This window comes from Eubalaena glacialis, chromosome 2, assembly GCF_028564815.1.
Source record: "Eubalaena glacialis isolate mEubGla1 chromosome 2, mEubGla1.1.hap2.+ XY, whole genome shotgun sequence".
Taxonomy (NCBI): domain Eukaryota; kingdom Metazoa; phylum Chordata; class Mammalia; order Artiodactyla; family Balaenidae; genus Eubalaena; species Eubalaena glacialis.
The window spans coordinates 35,585,082-35,609,603 of record NC_083717.1 but is presented as its reverse complement, the minus strand read 5'-3'; the positions used below and the strand labels follow the sequence as shown (position 1 = coordinate 35,609,603).

Sequence of the window (24,522 nt, the reverse complement as noted above, 5' to 3'; positions counted from 1 at the left end):
CCCCCAAACACATACACACACGTATTCGGTAACCAGAGTCATTTTTAAAACTGCAGATATGATGTGTCCCTTTCCTACTTAAAGTTCATCAGTGTCTCCCCAATGCACTAAGGAGAAAGCCCAAACTCCTCAGTGTGGCTTTTGTGTGATGTATCCCTTACCTGTTTTCCGGCCTCCTGTCTACACAGACCTATTCATGCTTGCTACTCACATGAACTAGAAATGTCATCACCTGGGAGCTTGTTAGAAATACAGAATCTCAGGCCCCACCCCAGACCTGCTGAATCAGACTCTGCGTTTTTTTTTTAAAACATCAACCTTAAGTTTATTTTTTTTTTGAATTTTTGAATGTTATCTATTTTTTTATACAGCAGGTTCTTATTAGTTATCCATTTTATACATATTAGTGTATACATGTCAATCCCAATCTCCCAATTCATCCCACCACCACCAGCCCCCACCCCCCCAGCCCCTTTGTCCCCCTTGGTGTCCATACGTCTCTACATCTGTGTCTCTATTTCTGCCCTGCAAACCAGTTCATCTGTACGATTTTTCTAGGTTCCACATATATGCGTTAATATACGATATTTGTTTTACTGTTTCTGACTTACTTCACTCTGTATGACAGTCACTAGATCCATACACGTCTCTACAGATGACCCAATTTCATTCTTTTATGGCTGAGTAATATTTCATTGTGTATGTGTACCACATCTTCTTTATCCATTCGTCTGTCGATGGGCATTTAGGTTGCTTCCATGACCTGGCTATTGTAAATAGTGCTGCAATGAACATTGGGGTGCATGTGTGTTTTTAAATTATGGTTTTCTCTGGGTATATGCCCAGTAGTGGGATCGCTGGGACATATGGTAATTCTATTCTGAGTTTTTTAAGGAACCTCCATACTGTTCTCCATAGTGGCTGTATCAATTTACATTCCCACCAACAGTGCAAGAGGGTTCCCTTTTCTTCACACCCTCTCCAGCATTTGTTGTTTGTAGATTTTCTGATGATGCCCATTCTGACTGGTGTGAGGTGATACCTCACTGTAGTTTTGATTTGCATTTCTCTAATAATTAGTGACGTTGAGCAGCTTTTCATGTGCTTCTTGGCCATCTGTACGTCTTCTTTGGAGAAATGTCTATTTAGGTCTTCTGCCCATTTTTGGATTGGGTTGTTTGTTTTCTTAATATTGAGCTGCATGAGCTGTTTATATATTTTGGAGATTAATCCTTTGTCTGTTGATTCGTTTGCAAATATTTTCTCCCATTCTGAGGGTTGTCTTTTCATCTTGTTTGTAGTTTCCTTTGCTTTGCAAAAGCTGTTAATTTTCATTAGGTCCGATTTGTTTATTTTTGTTTTTATTTCCATTACTGTAGGAGGTGGATCAAAAAAGATCTTGCTGTGATTTATGTCACAGAGTGTTCTTCCTATGTTTTCCTCTAAGAGTATTATAGTGTCTGGTCTTACAGTTAGGTCTTTAATCCATTTTGAGTTTATTTTTGTGTATGGTGTTAGGGAGTGTTCTACTTTCATTCTTTTACATGTAGCTGTCCAGTTTTCCCAGCACCACTTATTGAAGAGAATGTCTTTTCTCCATTGTATATCCTTGCCTCTTTTGTCATAGATTAGTTGACCATAGGTGCGTGGGTTTATCTCTGGGCTTTCTATCCTGTTCCATTGATCTATATTTCTGGTTTTGTGCCAGTACCATATTGCTTGATTACTGTAGCTTTGTAGTATAGTCTGAATTCAGGGAATCTGATTCCTCCATCTCCGTTTTTTTCCCTCAAGACTACTTTGGCTATTTGGGGTCTTTTGTGTGACCATACAAATTTTAAGATTGTTTGTTCTAGTTCTGTAAAAAATGCCATTGGTACTTTGATAGGGATTGCATTGAATCTGTAGATTGCGTTGGGTAGTATAGTCAGTTTCAAAATATTGATTCTTCCAATCCAAGAACATGGTATATCTCTCCATCTGTTGGTATCATCTTTAGTTTCTTTCATCAGTGTCTTATAGTTTTCTGCATACAGGTCTTTTGTCTCCCTAGGTAGGTTTATTCCTAGGTATTTTATTCTAGGAATGCAAGAGATTTCTGTGCATTAATTTTGTATCCTGCAACTTTACCAAATTCGCTGATTAGCTCTAGTAGTTTTCTGGTGACATCTTTAGGATTCTCTATGTATAGTATCATGTCATCTGCAAACAGTGACAGTTTTACTTCTTCTTTTCCAATTTGTATTCCTTTTATTTCTTCTTCTTCTCTGATTGCCATGGGTAGGACTTCCAAAACTGTGTTGAATAATAGTGGCGAGAGTGAAATCCTTGTCTTGTTCCTGATCTTAGAGGAAATGCTTTCAGTTTTTCACCATTGAGAATGATGTTTGCTGTGGGTTTGTCATATATGGCCTTTATTATGTTGAGGTAGGTTCCCTCTGTGCCCACTTCCTGAAAAGTTTTTATCATAAATGGGTGTTGAGTTTTGCCAGAAGCGTTTTCTGCATCTATTGAGATGATCATATGGTTTTTATTCTTCATTTTGTTAAGATGGTGTATCACATTGATTGATTTGTGTGTATTGAAAAATCCTTGCATCCCTGGGATAAATCCCACTTGATCGTGGTGTATGATCCTTTTAATGTGTTGTTATATTCTGTCTGCTCGTATTTTGTTGAGAATTTTTGCATCTATATTCATCAGTGATATTAGTCTGTAATTTTCCTTTTTTGTAGTATCTTTGTCTGGTTTTGGTATCAGGGTGATGGTGGCCTCGTAGAATGAGTTTGGGAGTGTTCCTTCCTCTGCAATTTTTTGGAAGAGTTGGAGAAGGATGGGTGTTAGCTCTTCTCTAAATGTTTGATAGAATTCACCTGTGAAGCCATCTGGTCCTGGACTTTTGTTTGTTGGAAGATTTTTAATCACAGGTTCAATTTCATTACTTGTGATTGGTCTGTTCATATTTTCTGTTTCTTCCTGGTTCAGTCTTGGAAGGTTATACCTTTCTAAGAATTTGTCCATTTCTTCCAGGTTGTCCATTTTATAGGCATAGAGTTGCTTGTGGTAGTCTCTTAGGATGCTTTGTATTTCTGTGGTGTCCGTTATAACTTCTCCTTTTTCATTTCTAAGTTTATTGATTTGAGTCCTCTCCCTCTTTTTCTTGATGAGTCTGGCTAATGGTTTATCAATTTTGTTTATCTTCTCAAAGAACCAGCTTTTAGTTTTATTGATCTTTGCTATTGTTTTCTTTGTTTCTATTTCATTTATTTCTGCTCTGATCTTTATGATTTCTTTCCTTCTACTAACTTTGGGTTTTGTTTGTTCTTCTTTCTCAAGTTCCTTTAGGTGTAAGGTTAGATTGTTTATTTGAGATTTTTCTTGTTTCTTGAGGTAGGCTTGTATTGCTGTAAACTTCCCTCTTAGAACTGCTTTTGCTGCATCCCATAGGTTTTGGATCGTCATGTTTTCATTGTCATTTGTCTCTAGGTATTTTCTGATTTCCTCTTTGATTTCTTCAGTGATCTCTTGGTTATTTAGTAACCTATTGTTTAGCCTCCATGTGTTTGTGTTTTTTACGTTTTTTCCCTGTAATTGATTTCTAATCGCGTAGTGTTGTAGTCAGAAAAGATGCTTGATATGATCTCAATTTTCTTAAATTTATTGAGGCTTGATTTGTGACCCAAGATGTGATATATCCTGGAGATTGTTCCGTGTGCACTTGAGAAGAAAGTGTAATCTGCTGTTTTTGGATGGAACATCCTATAAATATCAATTAAATCTATCTGGTCTATTGTGTCATTTAAAGCTTGTGTTTCCTTATTAATTTCCCGTTTGGATGATCTGTCCATTGGTGTAAGTGAGGTCTTAAAGTCCCCCACTATTATGTTACTGTTGATTTCCTCTTTTATAGCTGTTAGCAGTTGCCTTATGTATTGAGGTGCTCCTATGTTGGGTGCATATATATTTATAATTGTTATATCTTCTTCTTGGATTGATCCCTTGATCATTACATAGTGTCCTTCCTCGTCTCTTGTAACATTCTTTATTTTCAAGTCTATTTTATCTGATATGAGTATTGCTACTCCAGCTTCCTTTTGATTTCCATTTGCATGGAATATCTTTTTCCATCCCCTCACTTTCAGTCTGTATGTGTCCCTAGGTCTGAAGTGAGTCTCTTGTAGACAGCATATATATGGGTCTTGTTTTTGTATCCATTCAACAAGCCTGTGTCTTTTGGTTGGAGCATTTAATCCATTCATGTTTAAAGTAATCATCGATATGTATGTTCCTATGACCATTTTCTTAATTATTATGGGTTTGTGTTTGTAGGTCATTTTCTTCTCTTGTGTTTCCCACGTAGAGAAGTTCCTTTAGCATTTGTTGTGGAGCTGGTTTGGTGGTGCTGAATTCTCTTAGCTTTTGCTTGTCTGTAAAGCTTTTGATTTCTCCATTGAATCTGAATGAGATCCTTGCTGGGTAGAGTAATCTTGGTTGTAGGTTCTTCCCTTTCGTCACTTTAAATATATCATGGCACTGCCTTCTGACTCGTAGAGTTTCTGCTGAGAAATCAGGTGTTAACCTTATGGAGTTCCCTTGTATGCTATTTGTCATTTTTCCCTTGTTGCTTTCAGTAATTTGTCTTTGTGTTTAATTTTTGCCAGTTTGATTACTATGTGTCTCGGCGTGTTTCTCCTTGGGTTTATCCTGCCTGGGAGTCTCTGCGCTCCCTGGACTTGGGTGGCTATTTCCTTTCCCATGTTAGGGAAGTTTTCGACTATAATCTCTTCAAATATTTTCTCGGGTCCTTTCTCTCTCTCTTCTCCTTCTGGGACCCTTATAATGCGAATGTTGTTCCATTTAATGTTGTCCCAGAGGTCTCTTAGGCTGTCTTCAGTTCTTTTCATTGTTTTTTCTTCATTCTGTTCCACAGCAGTGAATTCCACCATTCTGTCTTCCAGGTCACTTATCTGTTCTTCTGCCTCAGTTATTCTGCTATTGATTCCTTCTAGTGTAATTTTCATTTCAGTTATTGTATTGTTCATCTCTGTTTGTTCTTTAATTCTTCTAGGTCTTTGTTAAACATTTCTTGCATCTTCTTGATCTTTGCCTCCATTCTTTTTCTGAGGTCCTAGATCATCTTCACTATCATTATTCTGAATTCTTTTTCTGGAAGGTTGCCTATCTCCACTTAATTTAGTTGTTTTTCTGGGGTTTTATCTTGTTCCTTCATCTGGTACAAAGTTCTCTGCCTTTTCATTTTGTCTATCTTTCTGTGAATGTGGTTTTCCTTCCACAGGCTGCAGAATTGTAGTTCTCTTGCTTCTGCTCTCTCATCTCACAGTTTCTGTGGGTTAGGAGTCTGAGCGCGGCTTATCTAGTCCTGCTTAGGGTCTCACAAAGCTGCAGTGAGAATGTTGACTGAGTTGTATTCTCATCTGGAGGCTCAGCTGGGGAAGTATCTGCTTCCAGACTTCCTTAGGTTGTTGGCAGAATTCACATCCTTGTAACTGTGAGACTGAGGGCCCCAGATTCTTTTGGCTGCTGTCAGCTCCTGGAGGCTGCCTGCAGTTTCCTGTCATGTGGACTTTCCCAGCCTGGATGCTTACTTCATCAGGCCCGAGAGGAGACTGTACAGTGAATTTACTAGCAAGACAGAGTCTTGTGTGACATGAGGTCCTCGTGGGAGTGACATCCCATCACCTTTGCCATATTCCCTTGGTGAGAAGCAAGTCACAGGCCCCACTCACACTGAGGGGGAAGGGATTGCACAAGGAGGTGAACACCAGGAGGCAGGGATCATAGGAGGACCGCCTTTAGTCTGTCTGCTCCATCCTTCTCTTGCTTTTCCCTATAGTTTTACAACCTATGTGTGCATCACTAAAGAATATCCTGTTTGTGTACTTTGTTTAAATGGAATCTTACTGTAGTTACTCTCCAGTTTGCTTTTTAACTTAACATTGTGAGGTAAATTTATGTTGATGCTTATTCCTGTAGTTCATTTATTGTTCACTGCTGTATTGTATTTCATTATAGAAATATTTTATTTATCCATTTTCCTTTCAATATGTATTTGGGCTGCTTTCATTTTGTGCTAATCGAAACAATGCTACATTGAATATTTTTGTACATCTTCCTTGTCCATATTTGCAAAAAATTCAAGGTAATATGCCCATAGTGGAATTGCCTGTGTGTATCTTCAGCTTAACTGGATAATTCCGAATTGTCTTCCAAAGTAGTTCTGACCTACACTCCCAGCAGCAGTGTTTAACAGTGCCAGTTATTCCACATCCTCACCAAAATTTGGTATTGTCAGGCTTTTAATTTTTGCTAATCAAATGGGTATGATATGGTGTTTTGTTATGGTATTAATTTACATTTTCCTTATTACTCTTTTAACATGTTTATTGGTCATTCTTGTTTTCTCTTATGAAGATATCTCTTTGGGTCATTTGCATAATTTTCTATTGTACAATATATACTTTTTAATATTGGTTTTTATATATTCTGGATATTAAGTTTGTATATTCTTTTGTGTATTCTGGATACTAATTCCTTGTCATTTTTAAGTTTTACTAATTCCTTGTCATTTTTAAGTTTTGCAAATTCCTTCGTCAGTTTGGGACTTGTCACACTTCTTATTTAGTGTCTTTCAGTGGACAGTAGTTCTTAATTTTAATGTAGTTGAATTCATCAGTCTTTCCCATTATGGGTGTTATTTTTTGTAACTTGTTTAAGAAAATTAAAATTATGACTACACTGAAGACACACAATTTTCTGTTTTCTTCTAAAGTTTAATGTTTTGCCTTTCATGTTTAAATGTTTAAGTCAGTGTTTGTATTATATGTGGTATGAAGAAGGGATCCAATTTGATTTTTGTCCGCATACAAATAACCAGTTGTTCCAACACCATTAATTGAATAATCCTATCTTTACCCACTAATCCACTTCGTCAATTCTGTAATAAATCAAATTTCACATGTACATTGGTCTGTTTCTGGACTATTAGACTTCATTTTTTCTGTTTGTCTGTCACTGTCCCTATTCAGTGTTGTCTTCTTTTCTACATGTTTTGACATCTAAAAGGCCAAATTCCTCTACCTTGTTTTTCTTTGTATCTCGTTTATTCCTAACTCTCTACTCTTCTGTATAAACTTTACAGTCATCTTGTCAGGTTCCATGAAAAGTCCCGTGGAGACTTTGGTATTGATTTAAATTGGTACATGTATGGCACTAGTCAACATTTTGCAATGCTGAATCTTTCTATCCATGAATGTATTAGGTATAGCTCTTCACTTATTTAGGTCATTTAAAATGTTTTTTATTAAAGTTTTATCATTTTCTCTATAAAAATCTTTAATCACTTTTGTTACTAATTCCTAGCTCTCTTATATTTTGTTGATATTGTAAAAGTTACTGTTCTAAAAATATATATATTTTCTATTGCTGATTTATAGACATACAGTTAATTAAGTTTTGTATATTGGTCTGTGGCCATCTTGCTAAATTGTCTTAGTAATTATAATTTATCTGTAGTTTGCTTTAAGTGAATGATCATACTGTCTATGCATAATTCTGTTTCTTCCAATTTGATCCTTATATTTTAAATTCCTTCCACCCTATCTTTAGAGCTCCCCTACAGAGTTGTCACTGAGTCAGAACATGTACGTTTAAATGTATCAGGTGCCTGAAAGGTCATCATTTTCATGAAGTTTCCAAGTCTACCCTAACACATTATCTTCTCCCTCCTCTGAGATTTTATGAATTTACTTGCCTGTACTGCTTTTTTGTCACTCACTCTAGGTTTGCAATGGTAATTATCTTTGTATATGTTATGTCTTGGACGTTTTATTCTCCTCACAGCACTGGCACAGTGCCTTGGGCCTTTCGGTGTCAAAGATAAGTTGGTTCCTTGGTTGAAATGCTTTCAGGGCACTTGCATTTGTATGGAGATCACTGAATTATTCGAGACAATGTCTTGAATAATTTGAGACAGTATCTCCATAAGAATAAATATGATGTAGGGGGAGTTCATAAATCTCTTATCCCTGTAGCATATCTTCGCATGTGAGTGTGCTGTGTCGTCTCATGAGTCCCTAATATTTCACAGCATGCTCTCTTCCAGATGAACAGTGTAGCATATAATATCAATATCAGTTGTTTGGCCATTACATGGCATGTTTATTACGTCTAACTGCTCTTCCAAAGTTACTCATTTTCATGTCTTACTCAGCACTAGCACCAGCCCTTGTTGAATGCTTAAAGGACATTATAATAAGATTATAATTGACATGGCATTATAATAATATTATTACAATTTTAAGTGATAATAGTAATAATGAGTGTTGAAATAATAGCATAGTGGTCACCAGAACTGGTGTATGACATGGTTCATGTAAATACTAGCAAAGGGCTATGGGGATTTTTGTTTGTTAGTTAATGTGGTGCTACCAGGTCACAACAGAATTTATATTACTTAGCCATAAAGCTTATGATTATGTGGAATTCTTGACAATTTTTGAATATTTGAGAGGTTTCACTATTTCAGAATTTATTCATAAACTGAGACTTATTTTTGTATCATGCCGTTTCAGGTTTACATGAAATATGACTGCACTATATCTTACTTTTGAATAAAAGTAACTTTGTAGGTATTAACTAATCTTTTCATTTGATGCCTTCTAACTTATCTTCCTTTATTTATTTATTTTATTTTTTTTGCCTAGGTGCCATTAGGCTTCTCAGCTCCGTTAGATGACCTTCCCCCAGTCCCCCACATGGCATGCTGTACCCTGGAAAACCTGTATCTTCTGATGGGAAGGGAACTGGAAGATCTAGAGAAGGTACCTCCAGGAAATGTGCTAGGTAGGGTGGTGTTATGTATTATATCTGTAGTCCATTCTGAGAGATTACCTGTCACACAAACTAAGTGAAGTCTTCAAAGGAAATGACTTTGATCTCGTTTTTGGTTTGTTTATTTTTGTCTGGTGTCCTTAGGCTTTAACTTAGTGCATTTGAGTAATTAGCATGTACAGCAATAGCTTGCTGTAAATTATGGTAGTTCTACTTAAAAAGAAAGTAATCTGTGAATGCTCTATCCTAAGCTGGGGTTCCATTTGTTTGGGAGCAAGAAGGAGAATTCATGCTCACATTAAAGTCAGTCTAGATGAATAAGACACTTCTGGTTCTAAATTATCGGAAACTATCCTGATGTAAAGGTCTATTTTCTCACAATATTTTTTATCCATTGAATGTTGCTTTATATTATATATCCATAAATACTGCTCCTTATTTCCATAATGTTTATTACTTGCTTGGCTTCTGCTCTTTGTGTGCAGAATTCACATTTTAAGGTCCTTAGTGCAATCCTAAAGACTTAGCTTAAGGAATTTCCCTTGGATCATCACAGGAACCTGAGTGTGTTGTGGAATGTTGTATCCCATTCTGAACCCTTAGGGTCCTTGTCAGCTATAGAGCTATTTATTGGGTGATTGCTTGGGCTGGGGATTCTTTTTATGTTTTAGAGAAATGATCTAGACTACTGGTCCAGAACAGCTGGATTTTGTCCACTTTAGTCCGGGAAATATGCCAAAGCATTTTGATGCTCCCTTGCTGGGATACATTCTTTTTAAAATTTTTTCATTCCTTTTTTGTTGTTGTTTTGTTTTTTTGGTATGAAATTAGTAGAATTCTTAGCTTCTCATCAGTGTTACCCATTCTTTTCACCCCTTTGGAAAATGCTATTGAACCTTAACAATTGATATAACTTTACGAGCTTCCGTAGCCAGCAAAATATTTTATCAGGAAGGACATGGGAAGATGAACGGAAAACACCCTATTTTTGTTTATAAGCCTTCCTTGGGATTACTGTATTTCTCTTGATTCAATTAATTTTGTTTCTTAAATGGAAGGTGAGGTCGAAGATATCTTAACACAATGTTCAAGTGAAAGAAAAGGTATTGAGTAAAGGGTTGAGTGAATGGTTTTTATAGTATCCCCTCCAGTTAAGGCTCATTGTTTGTGCTCTTTCCCCAGTAGAGGTTAGGAACTTGACATGCAATAGTTCTGGTTTCCTTCTTTCTGTTTCTAGATTTCCATATGCTGTTCAGGACTGAGGTCAGCTGGGTTATAAGTAGGGAAACCATCTCTCTTTCATCTGCCTCCTAAGGCAGCCCTTAACTCTGCCATCTGCTACAGGAGACCTACTACAAGTTAAAACTGTCTTCGTCTTGGAGAAAAGAGACATGCCTCATTCTCTTTTACTGATCTTTTAAAACATTTTGGGGTGGTGGTACGAGCTAGGGTGGTGGAGGTGATTAAACATTCATTTACCAAATTCAGTGATAAAAAAATAAGATAGTTGGACACCCAACTTTGGGACAAAATGGATTAGGGAGAAAAGCCAGATTTATTTCGTTTAAGAATTAGGATTGTATTTAGCTGCAGTTAATCAAAAAAACCAACTGCATTGTCTTAAACTTCACTCAGTAGGAAGTTTAAGATAGAGGACAGAGAGCTGAGGGCTGGTGGGATGGTTCTCCTATGTCATCAGGGAGCCAGGTTCCTTCTCTTTGCCTGTTTGCAATCCTCAGCATGTGGCTTTTGTCCCCATGGAACCAAGATGGCTCCTGCATCTCCAGGAATCACATCGACATTCCTGGCAGGAAGAGGGCACAAGGGCCAAAGGCCTTCTCATAGCACTGATGTTTTTATTTGGGAAGAAATGCCCTGTTAGTGACCGATGTATATATCCTCATTTCTTTGTAATTTTGTCATGTGATCACCCCTAGCTGCAGTGGAGGCCAAGGATTGAGTCTCTTATAGTCTCTACAATTAAGGCAAGGGATATTGGGGTTGTGAATGGCTTTTGAATAGCCAGTCCACACTGTCAGCCACATTTCCTCCACATTGCCCTGGTGTTGCCTGAGGCCCCTACATTAAGGTTCTGTTTCTTTACATTAAGGAGAAAGATAGTCTTCCAGAATGACTATAAATGTAGCATTGAAGGGGTTGGAATCCAGCCAACCACTTTGACTTACCTTCTGAATTGAAGCAGACAGTAATTGTTTTCCTTCTATTAATCCAAATCTAATGCAGCCTCATGCCTGACTAGAGAACATGAGTATACCAAAATTCTGGTCATAGTTTTGCCACTAACTAGTTATATGGCCTCAGGCCAACGGTATAACCTTTCTGGTCCTCAGTTTTGCCACATGATTTGGACTAGAGAAATTTTTACCAACATTTCTTATAGTAAAAATAGAACAGCTACTTTAATTTCTTTTTCTGAGAAGACTATTTATGGACTCCCAGGGCTTCTTTTGTTATATTTATCATATATTCTAAACTTTAAGGACAGAACATTAAATAGCATTGTATGGATACATTTTATTGCTGTAGCTGTAAAATATAAACAAAATTATATTTTGTACATCTTGTTTGTAAAATACATGCATACAAATGTAAAAATAAAGTACAAACAGAATTCAAGTTTAAAATTGCCATTATATTATGGCAGGTTGACATTTCAGTGAGGATGGAGTAAGATACAAATTCTTAGTACTTTTGTCATGAAAATCTTCCCTGGATTATGTCAGTATACCACTGGTTGAAAAAAGTCCTGAACTAGATTATCTCCAAGATTCCCTCAGACTTTAACTTTTCAGGTTTGTGTTTTTTAGAGAAAAATCTTATTTTAGTTATTAGGATATTTCCCTTCCTAGTATTCCTTAGAAGGAACAGTACATTTTTGATATGGTTACTTGGTTGGGTTGAGAACCCATTTCAGTGGCTCTATCAGAACATCTTGAACTAGTTACTAGCCTGAGAGTCAGAATTACCTTTTGTAAGGCAAATTTCACTTGTTTATTGATTAAAAAACTGGAGCATATGTAGCAGTAGTAGCAGTTTCATAAGCCAGGTGTTTAATAAAAGCAACCTTTCAAAGCTAGGAGTAAGTTTAAGGCAGGACAGAGGAAAAGGCCAAGAATTCTGGTATGTTAAGAGGTGAGAAGCAAACAGAACAAGAGAAAGCTAATTGCCAACAAGGGTAACAAATGCTGGGATTCTAGCTATCAGGTTTCTATGTCAGCATTGTTGTTGTTTACTTAAAACAGGTTTGTCTTCCTGTGGCAGGGGGTGGGCAGGGGGTGAATGGAAAGAGTAAGTTGAGTGGCTGAATGTGGTTGAATTAATCTACATGTTCCAGTTATCTGTTGCTGCATAATAAACCACCCAAAGCCTAGTGGCTTAAAACAAAGGCACTTGTAAATTTTTCATGAATCTGCAATTTGGACATGGTTTGGTGGGACAGCTTGTCTCTGTGCCACATGGTGTCAGTTGAAGTGCTCAAAGCCTGGGTGCTACAGTTATGTGAAGGCTCTTTTCACTCACTTGTCTGCTGTTTGATGCTGGTTGTCGGCTGGGACCTTTTCTGGAAGTGGAACTGGGGCTGGAGCATGTGGCCACCTGGCTTCCTCACAGCATGGTGTCTGGGTTCTGCAGGTGAGCATCCCAATAGGGTGAGCCAGGAGGGAGCTGTATCAACTTTTATGACCCAGCCCCTAAAGCCTTCAGTCTCATTTCCGCCACCTTCTCTTTATTAAGAAGTGAGAATCGCTAAGACGGGTCCATACTCAAAGAGAGGGAACTAACTCCACCTTTGATGGGAGATATGTCAAGGAATTTGTGGACATGTTTTAAGATGACCACACCACTAATCATAGATAATTTCTTGTTTCCTTTTGTATTTTAGCAGGCCCGTGGTAGGACACATATTGCAAATTAAGACATAGCGATGTTCATAGTGATTAGGCAGGCCTGTAAACTTCTTTTTCACTCTTCCTAACTTAGAGAAAAAGTTACAATTCTCATTTTAATAAGAAAATAGTAGAGTGATATGACCGATACCCATATGCTTTTCATGAGAAACGATACCAAGTCAGATTTATCAGGTACAGATGAAAATTTTTGTTGGAGAGGGAAATGAAAACATTATATGGCATTCTTGAACAAGTCAGTGTAAAGTCTAAAGGAAAGTTCCTTTATTGGCACTTGAAAAATGCAGATTTCACACTTGAACTCAGCTATAACTCACTTGGAATACTTATACCGACTAAGTGTGGTTAGATTTTATGGTCTGGAAATAGTCAATTTAAAGTTTAAAATCATTTAATTCCAACCTGATGTTTGAAAAGTTGGTATAGATGGGACCAGAGAAACCTTACTGTGTTGAACACACAATAGTCTTTTGTTCAGTTCTCTACTGAGAATTTCTCTAAAAATAAATGTTTGCTACAGGCGCCTATTAAAATGTGAGGGGAAATTGAATTAGGATTCCAAATCTTTAGCCTTTTCTTACACACTTTTAGATCTCTTCCATATGGTTAAATCTTTAAAAATTTCAGGGACATATTCTAAGAGGAAACATGATATTCCTCTTTTTGCAACATGAAGAAAATAATAAATATTAATTAGCCTTTTCCTGAAATGGTTTTAGTTTTGCCGTGGTTGGTTGCTGGGTTGATAGGAAATCAGTGTGGATTAAATGGAGAGAGGGAGTGTATGTGTTCTCCTTAGCCATGTGGGGTGACTGACGAGGCAGAAGCCATTGAAGGGTTTTACTAGCAGATTTGATTTGATTATTTCAAGGGAAAGCTCAGCAGTTTGTGACTCTTAAGCCTTTGTAGTACATTTGTAATACTTTAAATTCACTTACTAGTGAATTTCTTTTAAATATGCCTTACTATCAGCATTTCCACTTGGAAAGACTCTGTTTTAATCAGTAAATAACCAGCAGCCTTACTAGTCATTTCTTAGTATTAATAGTTCCAACTGATTTTAGTAAGTTTTCTTTGCAGATGATAATGAATTTGTTCTCCTGTTTCCTAAGAGTTATGTGTCTTATTTCTTTTTATTTTTATTGCCTATAAAAGTATGATAAATAATAGTTATAGCTGCTGTTCTGTCTTGTTCCTTCCTGACTTTAATGAAGATATTCCTAGTATTTTAGTTTCAGGTTTGTTGATGCCTATTGATTCATATCTCTTAATCATGCTAGGAAAGTTTTGGGTTTTTTAAAAAATCAGGAATAGATACTTAATTTTTATTGATACATTCTCAGCCTCTGAAGACAAGGTTATAGAGCTTTTCTCCTTGCTATAATTGATATCATGAATTATATTTATTTCCTGGTTATTAAGATGTCCTTGTGTTTCTAGAAAAAACAGTACTTGAACATTTTCATATTTTCTCCATGCACTGTTAGATTTAATTTTCTAGTATTTCATCCAGACTTTTCTTGTATTATTAATAAAATTGACATTATTTTCTTGGTGTCATGGTAGTTCCAAAATGGGAAGCGTCCCTCTTTTCTACCCTCTAGAGCTGCACTGTCCAATTGGTAGCCATTAGCCATATGCCATTATTTAAATAGATTAGAATCGGATAACATTAAAAAAGTTTACTTCATCAGATACGCTAGTCACATGTCAAGTGCTCAGTAACCACATGTTGCTAGTGGCTACCATTTTGGACATTGTTATTCTAGAGACATTTCTATAGAATGTGATAATCATCGTTTCTTTGAAAGTTTTGAAATAGTTCACTTGTAAATCATCTTGGCAGGGCACATAAAAAGTTTGATTCTTTCAATCTGGTAGACTGTCTTTCTCATGACCAATTCTATGTTTGTGTTTTCTTTATTTCTTCACTATATAAGTTTGTCTTTTTTATTTTGAGGTCATAAGGCTTATATGTGAATTCTAAGGGTTATTTTTTTTTAGAAGTTCTTTTTAAAAGATGGTTTTCAGTATAATATGGGTCATGATAGAGATATATTTGAAAAATTCAGGGAAGCTAAATAAATTATCTCTTACCATAGGGATAACCACCAGTCTTTTTTTTTTTTATTTTTAATCTGTGTGTGTGTATATATATTTTTTAATTGTGATAAAAATGTAATGACACAACATTTACCTTCTTAACCATTTTTAAGTGTACAGTTCAGTAGTATATTTTTAATAAAAAAAAAATCACACTTTCTCTACTGTTTTGTAACCTGTATGTTTTTCTCTTGGAGATAATCTCTTCTCACAATATTTATAGCTTTTTCCCTTGTGTTTAAGTATATTTGCTGTAACCCTTAGAACAGTGCTTAAGAGTGGTGTCTTATTCCTTTTATAGTATAGGAATTCCTGTAAACATTTTAGTGTTTCTATGAGATTTGATCTGGATAGTCTTTACGATGAAAATAAAGTATCCTCCTGTTTACTAGGTTAATTTTTTAAATGTGGATAGATATTGAGATTTATCACGTGGTGTTTTCCACATCTTTCAGGTGATACATGTTTTTCTCTTTTGACCCACTTATATTGTGAATCACATTAACATGTTTCCTAATATCAAACCAGCTTTGTATTCCTGGAATAAACTATTTGATGAGTATATTTCAATATGTTAACAGAGCAGTGAATTCAATTTGTTAGTAGTTTTTCTGTAAAGTGTTTATAGTATTTGTAAGTTTGCCTGATCTATAGTTTTTTGTATATTTTATATTTGTGGAATTTAGATATCAGCTTTCTACTGGCTGCATGAAGAAATAACAAATTAGGGGATATTTTCATTGCTTCTTGTTTTGCAAACAGTTTAAATGACACAGGAATTTTCTGGCCCTTAAGAAGTTTGATTAACACCATGAAAGCAACTATACCTGGTTGGTTGTCAGTTGTGATTTGATAATGTTATCAGTTGTTATTCAAAAGAGTTGGTTCATTTTTTTTCTTTTTTTTTTCAAATGAAAGTATTTATAGCCTGAATCTTACTTATAACTTTGGCTGGATTTCTTTAGTTTTATATGCATTATTCTTTTTATCGTTACATTTTTATACACACTCTAATTCAACACTTTTCAACCAGTGTACTGCAGTTGCACTTAAATGCGACAAGCTGTTGATCTCTTTAGTCCTTAAGGCAGCTGAGCAGGTTATGGGATAGCTGGAGCCCTCTTGTCTGTTACCTAAGATCGAATTGTTATCACATGGTTTAGTAAAATGCTTATTTTAAGATGTGTCTGTTGAATCCTCATTTTCACTCACTGGAGTAACTGGCTAAAACTATATAACTTCTTTTGAATAGATAGACTAATACAGCTTCATAACCTAAGAATTGACTATTAATAAGCTTATTGCCACTCTAGATATTATACGAGAACAAATGATTATGTGATGGGAATGTTTTTCCCTTCCGTCTCCAAATATGATAGTCCTCTTTTACTCTTAAATAGCACTTATAAAATAGAGACCAGCTTGTCAGAGGAAATAAAGGAAGAGGTAATTGAAACAGTTTTTGCTGAAGTTTTTCAGTTGAAGAAAGGTGCGACACGGGTTAATGGTTTGAAGGAGTGGTTGGGTCAAGGCAAAGAGAGAGGGGAAGTGTGTGTGTGTGTATGTGTGTGTGTATAATAGAGTTTGATAATAGTTGTTTTTCAGAGAGAAAAAGAGGTAGTGAAAGGGGAAAGATGAGGGATGCAGTGAAATGTTCAAATGGTTAGTGGTATATAGAATATAACCTCTCTCAACTCAACAGTGTAAAAAACATGGTCGGCTGGTGAGAGTAAAGAAGGCTTGGGAGGGAATAAGATTTTGAAGCATGTGATAATGCATGGAGAAACCATAGTGAGCAGTTGCTAGCAGATCATCAGGTGTACGTTGACTAAAATAAATGGGATTGCAGTGAGGCTTTGGGAAGACATGGAGATGGGAAGTCCAGTGAGTATTGCTCAGACATGGAAATATAAGATTGACCTGAGTCGAGTGCCCGTCATAGAGGGACTATATATTGGCTATTGTTAGACATTTTGCAGCTGCCCCAGGTCTAAACGTGGAGGAAATAACCACTGAGACCTGGTTGGCCGGGAGGGGGCAGGCTCACCTGTCATTGAGCCACCTCATGTAAACTCAGCTCATAGGCTTGTTGCAATTTCCTCATTTCCATTTGTTTTTGGCCCTACCAAGCCTATTTCAGATACAATAGTTGAAAAAGTGAACAGTTGTATTTAGAACTTACACATAATAGTAAACGTACTACAAGTCATATTCCATTTCAAGTGATATTGGAATCACACTTGTGAGTTGAATAATTATTTGTATAATTGTCATGCCAGCACTGGGGAGGCCAGAGCCTGGAATTTAGCTAAACTCATAAGATACTGACAGATCAAATGTCAGATATAGGAAGCTGAAAGCGTAGGTGGTAATGGATAAAGCAGAGGTCAAGTTTAAGAAGCTGATGGTGAGACCTTTGACCTCTTTTCGTAGTATTTTTAATGCATGACAGAATGGGGAAATAATTTGACTTCCGTAAATGGTTAAATGAAATTTGGGAAGCAATCCTTGATGATTCACACAATAGTCTTGTTAACAAGGCCAAATTTGGTTTTATCCAGCTGACGACTGACTGTCAAGATACTCTCTTGTACCCCTAAATTGATACCATCCATTGGAGTACAACTTGACATTGTATTTCAAGAGTTTTAAAGATAATTATATCTTGAAAAATAATCATATCCTTTGACCCAAAAGTGCTACCTTTAGGGATTGATTCAGAGGGAAATAATTAATATTGTACACAAAGATTTGGCTATGAAGATATTTATTATAGTCTTGGGGGAGAGGGTAAATGGTTAAATAGAATTTTTAAAAATTTTTCCAAAAAGAAAGGTATTTCTGCAAAGACTATGAAGATAGTTTGAAGGAAGCTGATTTTGAGTGATAACAGTAACTATGGATTTTGAGTGGTGGCAGTAATTAAGAAGGCTCGACACCTCTTTTGGTCTTTTCAGAAAAGATGAAGTATGTGGTTTAGAGGAAGGTGTGATGTTGGAGGGAGAAGCATGTTTCTAGTATGACCTAAAATGTGGCAGACCCATTAGATGTGAAAGTAGTCAAGGAAATGCATGTATTTTAAAATCATGAGATATTGTTTTATAACAGTTAGAATGGTGGAATTCTTAAAATCTGGCAGTATCCTGTGTTGTAGGGATGGAGCAGTGAAAACATTTATAAACTGTTGATGTAAATGGTTAATTGGTACACCACTTTGAAGAATAGGTGACCGCAAGACACAGCAATTCCACTTTTAGGAATATATCTTAGAGAAACTTTTAAATCTTGCAAACAAGGAAACATGTACAGGAATTTTCATAATAGCACTAATTACGATAGCAAAAAAATGGGGGGAGGGGAACAACCTAATTATCCATTGACAGAAGAATGGATAAGTAAATTATGGTGCAGTCATAAAGTAGAATATTATACATGGATGAAAATGAACTACACTATAAATATCAACTTGGGTCAGTCTCACAAATAGTGCATTTTAAAAACAAGCCAGTTGTCAACCATTTATGTAAAGGTTGAAAACATGTAAATATTGTATATTGTTTAGAAGCAGATACATATGTAATAAAAAAAAATACATGAAAAGATAAACAGCAAGTTCAACAGAGTAGTTCCCTTGAGAGAGGATGTGATTGGGAGGGGTAAAAATTATTGGTAATATTCTCTTTCGTCAGGTGAATAGTGAGCCTATATTGTCTGTTTTATTTTTCTTTTTACCTTTTTTATACCTGAAATATCATCCAATTTATTTATTTTTTTAAGTCAGAAGGGAAGACCGTGTTAATATCTTTCTTTGACACCATTGGTGCTGTTTTATAGAATTTATCCTGTTGCATTGAGTGGAGAAGTACGAAGTACATGGGTTGGAAATAGGATACTCTGGGTTAAAATTCCAGCTGAGCAACTCTTTAGCTTTGTAGCTTTGGGCAAGGTACTTACTGTGATCTTTCACTTCATCTTGCAGATGAGGATAATGGGAAGCAACAGGATGATGCCTCTTATTTTGTTTCAGAAAATATCACAAGGCAACATGTTAATTAAGCAACATGGTTATTACCATTGATTTCCATGGGAAATATTATCATTAATTGATTGACTGCCAGTTGTCACACTTGCTAAGAAAATAAATCATAAGTGAAGCACGTAATTATGAAGATTAAAGAACACTTTTCTAATTTAGCATGTCACTTATTTAAACGTAACTCTTTTGATCTAATTGAAAAATTCAAGTTGGCCGCCATAAACATTCTGGGGAAAGTACTCTGTTGTTCTTATGAAGTCTGTCTGAAAAATGTCCTCCAAAAAATGTAGGTAGAGAAGAAATCAGATGCTTTGGCTCTTACTGAAACTACGTCTCTGAGTCTTCCTCTCATCCTTAGTTATTCAGAGTTAACAAAGAATCAGAACTTCTGGTAACCTCTTCAAGAGAAAGCTTGAGGTAAGTAGAGATGATAGAAGGAATCAATTTCCTGGAGAAGCAAGGCAGAAAGGGTGAATTCTTGAAACTTCTGAATTGACAACATGGATGTTAGAACTCCATTCCATTTGGGTCAGAGCCTGACTCCAGAAGTGTATGTTTTAGAGGAGGAAGAGTGGCTGAGGCAGAAGGCGGTGGCTTGCAAGTTGGAGGAGGTAGAGAATTTTCTATTGAGAAGCATGTATACAAGCTTGAACACAAAGCGAAGACATAAGCAGACGGGTGGTGGTGTCCCAGATACTCTGTGAGAGGCCGCATCACGTGCCTGGTCAACAAAGCCATGAGCTGTTTGGGGTAGATTCAGAGTTAAGGTTTGATTTTTGGTTTTTTTTTTTTTTTTTTTTTGCAAGAAGGTTTTAACTATAAAAATAGTTATATATTCTTCTGAAATGTTATCCTGAAAATATAGTGATTAATAAATATAAAGCACACCACAAAATAGCAGTATAATTTGTTCTCTTAAAATAAAAAGAAATATATTAATTTTTTTAAGCTGTCATTTGTAAGGTAAATCCTTAGTTGGACCTCTAGAATTGTATTAAGAGCAGTAGAAGCTGAAAGCAACTAGGTTCTGCCCTGGAATAAAATATATGGTGGTCTTTTAAAAAGTACTTGGCCTTTTTCCAGTTTTATAGGGTAGGGAGGAGAGCCAGTACACCTTCTATTAGGGAAGGAAGTCCCTTTCTCCTTCAGTGGTGGGCACTTAGCTTATACCATCCTAACACTTCACACAAGCTAATTTGGGGGGCAGGGGACTGACTGCAAATACCTTAAGGGGACTGGGCCTCATAAGTCTCTACACTTCATTCAGTGAATATTGGTTGAAGGAATGAATTAATTAATCAAATAATAAGATCGCTGAGCTTAGGTGAGAGAACACATGAGCAGCCAGAGCTACTTGGGGTTTATCATTTATTTCTTCAAAGTTTAAAATGTTCTCAGGTACAAAAGGAAGAGTGTGGAAAACATTTCTTTAGAAGTGAACACATTTGCTTTTCATCATAAATATTCTGGAATTTCTTAGGTGAGAGCAAAATCCTGGCTTGGTCTGAGCATTTCTCATTTAAGGATAACAGGATAGTGATGTTTTAATGTGATATGATCATCCGGGGTCCCAGCGGCAAGGTGACGTTATCACTGGAAATTCTTCATTTGGCTCATGTAGACACTGAAACGAATTGTTCCTTCCTGCACTCAGTGTATCCCAGGTGTTCTGGGAGATTCAGAGGGCATATTCTGGGCTGAAAAAGGCTTTTTGATGTTGGAAAAGCAGAGATATTGAGTCTTTTTCTGTTCTTTTCTGTGTGCCTTGGTCCAGTCAAGAGAAGAGCATTGTTCTAGGCTTCGTAAAGGCCAAGATTGCCCCCAGGCGCCATTTGAGGCCCCTTTCTAGCCTCCTGAGCTAAGGGAGTTCCCAAGGGAAGGCAGAACTCAATCGCCTCATAGCCTAGAGAGCTTGTCTATCCCCACTTGTTATTTTGTACCATATTCTCAGAGGTGTGATTTGTAGGGACTTAAGCTCCACTGATACTTTTCCTCTTTTTTTTTTTTTTTTCTTTTTTTGTTTAATTCTCTTATTCTCTACCACATACTTTAGCTGTTGTACTCTTTCTTGCGTTGTTCTTTGACCGTTTTATGTTACATAACTCTCGTGTGCCCAGCCAAGCTCTGGCATGGACCAGGTTACCCGTAGGCCAAATATTCCAGGTTTTTTTTTTCCAGATGCATAACTGTTGTGCCATCACAGTTTATTAAATAAACCTTCCCCCCACCCCCAAGTTTTACTACTACTTTTGTCACTGTTAAATTCCTACAAATATTATAGTAGTCTGATTCTGGGCTCTATTTTCTATTCTGATGTATTTGCCAGTCTGTATTGTTTGGTTTTGATGGTTTCAGTCATTCTTTCTTAATCTGGTTTTATCACTTTTCATTTTAATAATTTTTTTGGCTCTTCTTGGACATTTATTTTTCCATATGAACTTGAGATCATTTTATTTGATTCCAGTAGATTAAATATCTATGTTGAGACGTTTTATTTACAGAAGTAAGTTGTGATCACCTTCTTTCACTGTAAAGCTCAGTAAATATAGAAAATACTAGGTGAACTACCTTCCCAGGGGTATTCACTGTAGGTGTTTAGAATATACAGTGTAATGTGTATTTTTCCAAACTTCTGTCCAGGCATAAACACACATTCATACATACGCATGTTTTATAGTAAGAAATAATTTTATGTGTGTGAATTTACAAGTTCATTTGGGAAGGATTGACATCCTTATCATATTAAGCCATTTCTAGTGATGGGGGAGCTAAGGAAGGGGCTGCGACTTAACCCAGCTCTGTGTTGTTCTGGTCTCCTAACTTTATTAATACCAAATCATTTTAAACCATTAAATTGTACCAATACTAGTCTGTTTTAGGGAGAAGCCCTTTCCATTTTCATATAAGCTCTTTTGTTGTGGGCCCCAGGCCTGGCTGTCTCAAATGGAGCCAGCTGGCAAGCAGCCAGAATTACTGCTTGTGCCCCAGGGTCTTCCCTGACATGAAGACATCTGCCCTGGGCCTTCTTACTCTGGGGTATTTATGAGGTCCAGGATCTCTTTTATTTTTTAATTTGTGGAGAGACCAGTTGCTCTCCTTGTGGCATAAATTAATTCTAGGATGCCTGGGTGACCTTTAATCTAGCTCCATTTTTCAAATTTTCTGGCATTTGGATGAGACCTTTTCCTGTGTTGACATAGCCTTTCCCTAATTTTTACCTTTCTTTGGGCATTTCACTTGAGATTTGGGGGTGGAGGGATTTGGGGGAGAGAGGAAGGGATATCAGTATCTCTGATAAGCCTTCCTGAGTCTCAGGATCCAGAGTGTCTTAAAAGAAAAAAAATAAGATGGAGTTTTTTTTTTTTCTTTTTTGAACTGTTGTTTGCTCTGAAAAGACAAACCTTTGTTTGCTTAATTTTATAGCTTAGTCATTCTCTCACATACATGGATTTCATGCTTACTGTATGTTTGGTTCTATATTATCCAGTAGGTTAGATTTCTTATGCTGCGTGCTTAAATTTAATCTTCCAAATTATTTATAGGCCCTTCACAGTTTTGATCCCATACTAGTCAATAAGGTAGCCTCTTACATGAGAAAAAGCACTAGGTATGCCAGCTGAGACCTCTGGCAAGTTGGCTACTTTTGTGGGAACTTCTAGACCTGAAAGCATATCCATAGAAAATAAGGTTGAGTCAGGTGATCTCTTATGATAAGTCTTTCCTTCTCTCTTAGTTGGTTTTCCGGGAACCTTCCTAATTGCTCCTATCTTGGGCTCTCCTACCTCTTTTAGTTGCTATGCTGTTCTCAGTACCCTCTTTGCCCTTCCTCCTATCTGTGGATTTCTCTAGGTGTCATTCAGAAAGCCAGAGGTCCAGAGGCCATTTGACAGATAGGAATTCCATCCCTCTAAAGGTCTCTTCTAACAACCAGGAGCGTTGTAAAAGCGGTTCTCATCCTGATTGTATGTACAAGGACCAGCTGCACATGGCTGTGCCTTAATAGAGGTCCAGAATGGTTTTCTTGGACTTGAACCAACTCAGAAGCACTGCCACTTTCTCTGAAAGCCCAAGCGATGATCATCATTTATACCAGCCTAGATTTCTGGGCAGAGGTCGAGTGGGCTAATAAGTCTGCTCTCTGAAGCCATCAGGGGATATTGAAAGGCATCTGCGGCCAGTTTGTTCCTGCTCTAGCAAGGTCCACGGCCTCACTGAGATGAACACAAGGGGGCAGCCTTTCCCACGGATTTTCATCATATTGGAAAACAGAGGAACAAAGACTAGGGTGTCTGTGTGTGAGCGTGTGCATGAGCCTGTGCTCTGCGCCAGAGCCCCTGTGTAAAATTTGTAGCCTGTGCCTCTGTATTTATAAAGAGTATTAAGCTGTTGGGTGAAGGGCATATGAGTGCTGAGTAGGTTTTGTGTTTTGCTGGACTGAAGTTTGTTAACACAAATAGGATTCTTCTGTGTAGGCACTATGAACTATACCCTCTTGTGCAGGCCATAGTCTTGCAAACATGCAGGCAGGCATCTTTTATTATCAGAGGTTGAGATGTCTGAATCATTAAGATAAAGAAATTGAAATTAGTTTAGCTTGCTGTTTGAACATGAAGAATGATTTCAAAGCAGTAATTTAAATTTATTTTGGCCCTTTCTTTCTTTCTCCTGCCCCTCCTACCTCTCTTCCAAATACTACAGGCATTGTTTCATTGTATATTTTTTTCCATTTGGTTTCCTCTTCACCTTGGAAATTGAGTTATGACTCCTTGGGTTGTTTCTAGTTGAAAAAAGCATTACTATGAAAATGTATGCTGCTTAGTGGGCAATGAAGCAGCATATAAAATATCACTAATATCCTGATCTCCCATTCAATTAGAAGCCTTCAATTTTTCTAAAATAATAATTTCACTTTCTAAACAGTTTACACAACCAATGTCATTGTATTTGCATATTTTTTGTTAACTGATACTAATACAGATGGCACATATATAAATGTACTTGAAAGATGATATATCAAACTAGATTTAACCAATATTTACTTAGCACCTATTGCATGCCAGGTGTCCAGTGACTTGGTTTTGTTTATGCTTTCTTATTTAAGTCTCACTGCAAACTTGAGTGTGAATTTCCTATCTTCATTTTGCAGATGAGAAAACTGTGAGGTGGTTTTGACTTGCATAGCAAATCACACTATCCCAGCCATCCCCTAGTAGGCAGATTTTGTGTCCTGTACCGTTGTGTAGCTGAGATTATTTAGAATATGTCTGTTACTGATTCTCCTCACTTTCTATGATTGTTAAAATGAAAATATGCTATAATGATTTTTGGCATTTCTGCTTATTGAGTCCTGAGTTTCATGGTTCATGTAGTCCGGTCTCTTCTTCCTATAAAAAGCGAGTCTGAGACTCAGAGAGAGACTGGGTCTCCTCTAAGCTTGGGTAGTGAGAGTTGAAACTAGAACCCAGGTCTTTCATTTTATAAGGGGGGAAAAGAAAACTGTTGGGAAGGACAGGAGGAGAAATAGCTTGGCTCCTCTCAAAAGGGAGAAGAGAGAAGTTGTGAACAGTGAGACTTTGTCAGTTTTACCCAGTTTGGAAAGAGAGACCA

At 36.8% G+C, this 24,522-nt stretch overlaps 1 protein-coding gene across 3 annotated transcripts in view; it reads left to right on the top strand.

Annotated features, from left to right (window-relative positions):
* The window catches only part of EFL1 (elongation factor like GTPase 1), a 134,336-nt gene that overhangs the window by 42,880 nt on the left and 66,934 nt on the right, over positions 1-24,522 (top strand). For all 3 annotated transcript variants that reach the window (XM_061179827.1, XM_061179825.1, XM_061179826.1), the window contains one exon: positions 8,724-8,862. In XM_061179827.1, the coding sequence (XP_061035810.1) occupies positions 8,724-8,862 (139 nt within the window). The remainder of the gene's footprint in view (positions 1-8,723; positions 8,863-24,522) is intronic.